We start from the raw sequence: 5,560 nt of genomic DNA on the forward strand, positions 1-5,560 counted from the left end.
AACCCTTACCTTAACCCTTACCTTAACCCTTACCTTAACCCTTACCTTAACCCTTACCTTAACCCATACCTTAACCCATACCTTAACCCATACCTTAACCCTTACCTTAACATATCTAATACATGTTGCAGCTTACCTTACCATAACCTTACCATAACCTTATATTTTAACCTTACCTTAACCTTACCTTAACCTTACCTAACCCTTCGCTCAATACAGCCTAGTTACAGCCTAGTTTATCATATACTGTATGTTGACACTTTTTTTAATTGTGTGTCTATCGTACATACACAGTACCAGTCTAAAGTTTGGACACACCTACTCATTCAAGGGTTTTTCTTTATTTTTACTATTTTCTACATACAGTGGGGCAAAAAAGTATTTAGTCAGCCACCAATTGTGCAAGTTCTCCCACTTAAAAAGATGAGAGGCCTGTAATTTTCATCATAGGTACACTTCAACTACGACAGACAAAATGAGAAAAAAAAATCCAGAAAATCACATTGTAGCATTTTTAATGAATTTATTTGCAAATTATGGTGGAAAATAAGTATTTGGTCACCTACAAACAAGCAAGATTTCTGGCTCTCACAGACCTGTAACGTCTTCTTTAAGAGGCTCCTCTTAAAGAAGTGTCTCAACATCCCTTGTTTATTGATGGCGCTGGTCAGTCCTCAAAATCTTTAAAAAAAAATTACAAAATAAAACGTTTTTCAAAAATGTAAGAATTGTAAAAAAAAAAATATATAAGTATTTAGCCTTTTAATTAACTAGGCAAGTTCGTTAAGAACAAATTATTATTTAGAATGACGGCCAAACCATCAGGACGCAGAGCCAATTGTGCGCCACCCTATGGGACTCCCAAACATGGCCTGTTGTGATACAGCCTGGAATCGAACCGGGGTCTGTAGTGACGCCTCTAGCGCTGAGGTGCAGTGCCTTAGACCGCTGCGCCACTCGGGAGCCCTGAACCAGGTTCACATCTGCCACTTTGACCTGTGTTTTATTGTCGATTCACTAAACATCGATGATTTGATACGGTTGTGTTATTGAAGTTCATTGGATAGCCGGCCACTGGCCATTGGCCAGGTCTTAACTCCAGTTCTTAAAGGGGAAGTTCATTATTTTACAACTTGACGTTAGATATTTCCTAAACCTGAAAGTAGTCTATGGGCTAAGAGGCTCTGTAATATATGGCTTGGTTTTCTTTAAGCAGCCACCTACAAAGGTCCGCCAACTTTAGCCACCTCTAGCTAACAGGCTCTGTAATATATATGGCTTGGTTTTCTTAATTTAAAAAAAAACATTTTAGTCATTTTAGCAGACGCTCTTATCCAGAGCGACTTACAGTAGTGAATGCATGCATTTAAAAAAAAATATTATTATTATAATTTTTTTGTACTGGCCCCCCGTGGGAATCGAACCCACAACCCTGGCGTTGCACACACCATGCTGGCGTTGCAAACACCATGCTCTACCAACTGAGCCACAGGGAAGGCAGCCACTGCAAAGGTCCGCCAACTTTAGCCACCTCTAGCTAACAGGCTCTGTAATGTACGTGGCTTTGGTTTTCTTCCCTTGTAACTGAAGGCTAACTCTTTCCTTTGTCCCGCCCTCCTTATCTCACAGGGGATGGAAATTCTCCATGGCAACGCAGGTAGCCATGCAGAACTCTGGGTCCTATTCAGTTGCCCAGTTCCAGTCCCGCATGATCAGGTAAACAATCAAGGCTTAGACTTTCACACTGTTATAGAGCGGATTCCTGGAGGGCCAAGGGTCTTGAGTTATTTCTCTCCTCCTTCTGTACTTGATTGATCAATTAAGGCCACGGTCGACACAGCTCTCCAGGAATTGAGTTTGACACCATTGTCGTAGATTATTTGAACACGTGCCATTTATTTCTAAAAGCTAATTTAGCTGTTTCAGTCTCCTAATAGTCCACCGACTAGCCTGCCACGTTGGGATTCAGATCGCTTCAGATCTACCGACTCTGATCAATGTAACTAATAAAAAACAGATAAATATATTTCTTTCACTTGTGTATAGTGGGATGTTAAGACATTATACTGCGATATAGGCTAAAGTTACGTAGACTTGTCTATAGATTAGTCTAAGTGGTGTCTCATCCATAGAAACAATGTTTTTTTTAACTTCCTGCTTTACTGCTATGTGGACACTCAAAATGGCCGCCAGTCCACCCATTTTATAACGTAATTGATCTGAATCTGTTGATTGTAATTCTGTGCTCTGATCCTCCCTGTCAGGTGGGCCAAGCTGCGTATCAACATGCTCCCCGCCACCATCTGTGAGCCCATCTCAGAGTGTTTCGTAGCCAGCCTGATCATTGGCTGGGCAGCGCATCACGTGTTCCACTGGGATATTATGGTCTTCTTCATGTGCCACTGTCTGGCCTGGTTCATCTCTGACTACATCCAGCTCCGAGGAGTTCAGGTACACACACAATACACACATACACACACAATACACACACACACACACACACACTGTCTGGCCTGGTTCATCTCTGACTACATCCAGCTCCGAGGAGTTCAGGTACACACACAATACACACACTGTCTGGCCTGGTTCATCTCTGACTACATCCAGCTTCGAGGAGTTCAGGTACACACACACACACACACACACACACACACACACACCTGTCTGGCCTGGTTCATCTCTGACTACATCCAGCTTCGAGGAGTTCAGGTACACACACACACACACACACACACACTGTCTGGCCTGGTTCATCTCTGACTACATCCAAGTTACCAGGTCGTCTGCTATTGACGTTATGTCTGGGAAGTAAAACGGATAACCCCTGCTCGTTACTCTAATTGAGAGACAGGAAAAGTTCAGAATAAATCAGGTGGAAGAAACCGTTTTTCCCTTCTCTCCTTACAGGGCGGTGCACCGTCCTTCTCCAAACTGGACTACGCTGTAGCCTGGTTCATCAGAGAGTCCATGACCATCCAGATCTTCCTGTCGGCCCTGTGGGACCCCACCATCAGCTGGAGAACGGGGCGCTACAGGTTACGATGCGGGGGTACGGCCGAGGAGATCCTGGACGTATAGCTACCAGCCTAAGTCCCACCTACAGGGACGTTTAACCCGAGTCCTTATCACCCCCAGGGGCCAGACACAGACTGATCAGCATCCTTATGTCGTTAACTACTTTTGACCAGGGCCCACACCTGCCCATATTATTATTTTTTTGCTCTGGTTAAAGGTAGTGCACTATATAGGGAATAGGGTGCCGTTTGGTATACGGCCAGAGAGAGATGGCAACATTGAGAGGAAGGAAATAAACTACCCGCTATGGTCGTGATGGCTAGAAATAAACTACCCGCTATGGTCGTGATGGCTAGAAGGAAACTACCCGCTATGGTTGTGATGGCTAGAAGGAAACTACCCGCTATGGGCGTGACGGCTAGAAGGAAACTACCCGCTATGGGCGTGACGGCTAGAAGGAAACTACCCGCTATGGGCGTGACGGCTAGAAGGAAACTACCCGCTATGGGCGTGACGGCTAGAAGGAAACTACCCGCTATGGGCGTGATGGCTAGAAGGAAACTACCCGCTATGGGCGTGATGGCTAGAAGGAAACTACCCGCTATGGGCGTGATGGCTAGAAGGAAACTACCCGCTATGGGCGTGATGGCTAGAAGGAAACTACCCGCTATGGGCGTGACGGCTAGAAGGAAACTACCCGCTATGGGCGTGACGGCTAGAAGGAAACTACCCGCTATGGGCGTGACGGCTAGAAGGAAACTACCCGCTATGGGCGTGACGGCTAGAAGGAAACTACCCGCTATGGGCGTGATGGCTAGAAGGAAACTACCCGCTATGGGCGTGATGGCTAGAAGGAAACTACCCGCTATGGGCGTGATGGCTAGAAGGAAACTACCCGCTATGGGCGTGACGGCTAGAAGGAAACTACCCGCTATGGGCGTGACGGCTAGAAGGAAACTACCCGCTATGGGCGTGACTGCTAGAAGGAAACTACCCGCTATGGGCGTGACTGCTAGAAGGAAACTACCCGCTATGGGCGTGATGGCTAGAAGGAAACTACCCGCTATGGGCGTGATGGCTAGAAGGAAACTACCCGCTATGGGCGTGATGGCTAGAAGGAAACTACCCGCTATGGGCGTGATGGCTAGAAGGAAACTACCCGCTATGGGCGTGATGGCTAGAAGGAAACTACCCGCTATGGGCGTGATGGCTAGAAGGAAACTACCCGCTATGGGCGTGACGGCTAGAAGGAAACTACCCGCTATGGGCGTGATGGCTAGAAGGAAACTACCCGCTATGGGCGTGACGGCTAGAAGGAAACTACCCGCTATGGGCGTGATGGCAAGAAGGAAACTACCCGCTATGGGCGTGACGGCTAGAAGGAAACTACCCGCTATGGGCGTGACGGCTAGAAGGAAACTACCCGCTATGGGCGTGACGGCTAGAAGGAAACTACCCGCTATGGGCGTGATGGCTAGAAGGAAACTACCCGCTATGGGCGTGATGGCTAGAAGGAAACTACCCGCTATGGGCGTGATGGCTAGAAGGAAACTACCCGCTATGGGCGTGATGGCTAGAAGGAAACTACCCGCTATGGGCGTGATGGCTAGAAGGAAACTACCCGCTATGGGCGTGATGGCTAGAAGGAAACTAGATATCTTCATATGAAATTCATAGTGTTTGATGATTTTTAACCTGTGTTGAAATATATAATTTATTACTGATGCTCTTTTTGTCTCTCTACCATCCAAACTGTTGAAAACCGAGATCCTCCTGTCATAAAGTGAGCTCTACGTCCCAAATTGCACCCTATTCCTCATTTAGTCTTGATTCTATACTCAATTAATATTGTTTTAATGTGAAAACTAAAGGTCCAAATCTAGGAATTCTCTTTTGTTCCATTTTTGGTTTATTGGTCAGGTTTTCAAGCACCATGGTTTTTCTGCTGTGAGATTGCTGGCTATTTTCAACAGACAGGCTGCGTCGCAAATGGCATCCCATTCCCTATGTAGTGTACACCCTATTCCCTATGTAGTGTACTGCTTTTGACCAAAGCCCATAGGGGTGTCATTTGGGATGCAACCATGGTCTAAATCGGGAGTATTCAACTCTGACCCTACGAGGTCCAGAGCCGGCTGGTTTTCTGTTGTACCTGATAATGAATTGCACCCACCTGGTGTCCCAGGTCTAAATCAGTCCCTGATTAGGGGGGGAAACACTGACTGGTGTCCCAGGTCTAAATCAGTCCCTGATTAGGGGGGGGGAAACAATGACTGGTGTCCCAGGTCTAAATCAGTCCCTGATTAGGGGGGAAACAATGACTGGTGTCCCAGGTCTAAATCAGTCCCTGATTAGGGGGAAACAATGACTGGTGCCCCAGGTCTAAATCAGTCCCTGATTAGGGGGGAAACAATGACTGGTGTCCCAGGTCTAAATCAGTCCGGAAACATGACTCTCTAGTCCTGATTAGGGGGGAAACACTGACTGGTGCCCCAGGTCTAAATCAGTCCCTGATTAGGGGGGGGAAACAATGACTGGTGCCCCA

General features: G+C 46.7%; 1 protein-coding gene across 4 annotated transcripts in view; it reads left to right on the plus strand.

Annotated features, from left to right (window-relative positions):
* LOC106568572 (ceramide glucosyltransferase) overlaps positions 1 to 5,257 on the plus strand; it is a 35,112-nt gene extending 29,855 nt beyond the window's left edge. Inside the window, exons 7-9 of one of the 4 annotated variants that reach the window (XM_045692682.1) lie at positions 1,630 to 1,716; positions 2,265 to 2,451; positions 2,908 to 3,611. In XM_045692682.1, the coding sequence (XP_045548638.1) occupies positions 1,630 to 1,716; positions 2,265 to 2,451; positions 2,908 to 3,078 (445 nt within the window). In that variant the 3' untranslated portion in view covers positions 3,079 to 3,611. Of the gene's footprint in view, positions 1 to 1,629; positions 1,717 to 2,264; positions 2,452 to 2,486; positions 2,554 to 2,907 lie in introns of those variants that run through there. The other 3 variants (XM_045692680.1, XM_045692679.1, XM_045692681.1) reach the window with 3 other exon arrangements.
* The last annotated feature ends 303 nt before the right edge of the window (positions 5,258 to 5,560 follow it).

The sequence above is a fragment of the Salmo salar genome, chromosome ssa13 (genome assembly GCF_905237065.1).
Source record: "Salmo salar chromosome ssa13, Ssal_v3.1, whole genome shotgun sequence".
Taxonomy (NCBI): Eukaryota; Metazoa; Chordata; class Actinopteri; order Salmoniformes; family Salmonidae; genus Salmo; species Salmo salar.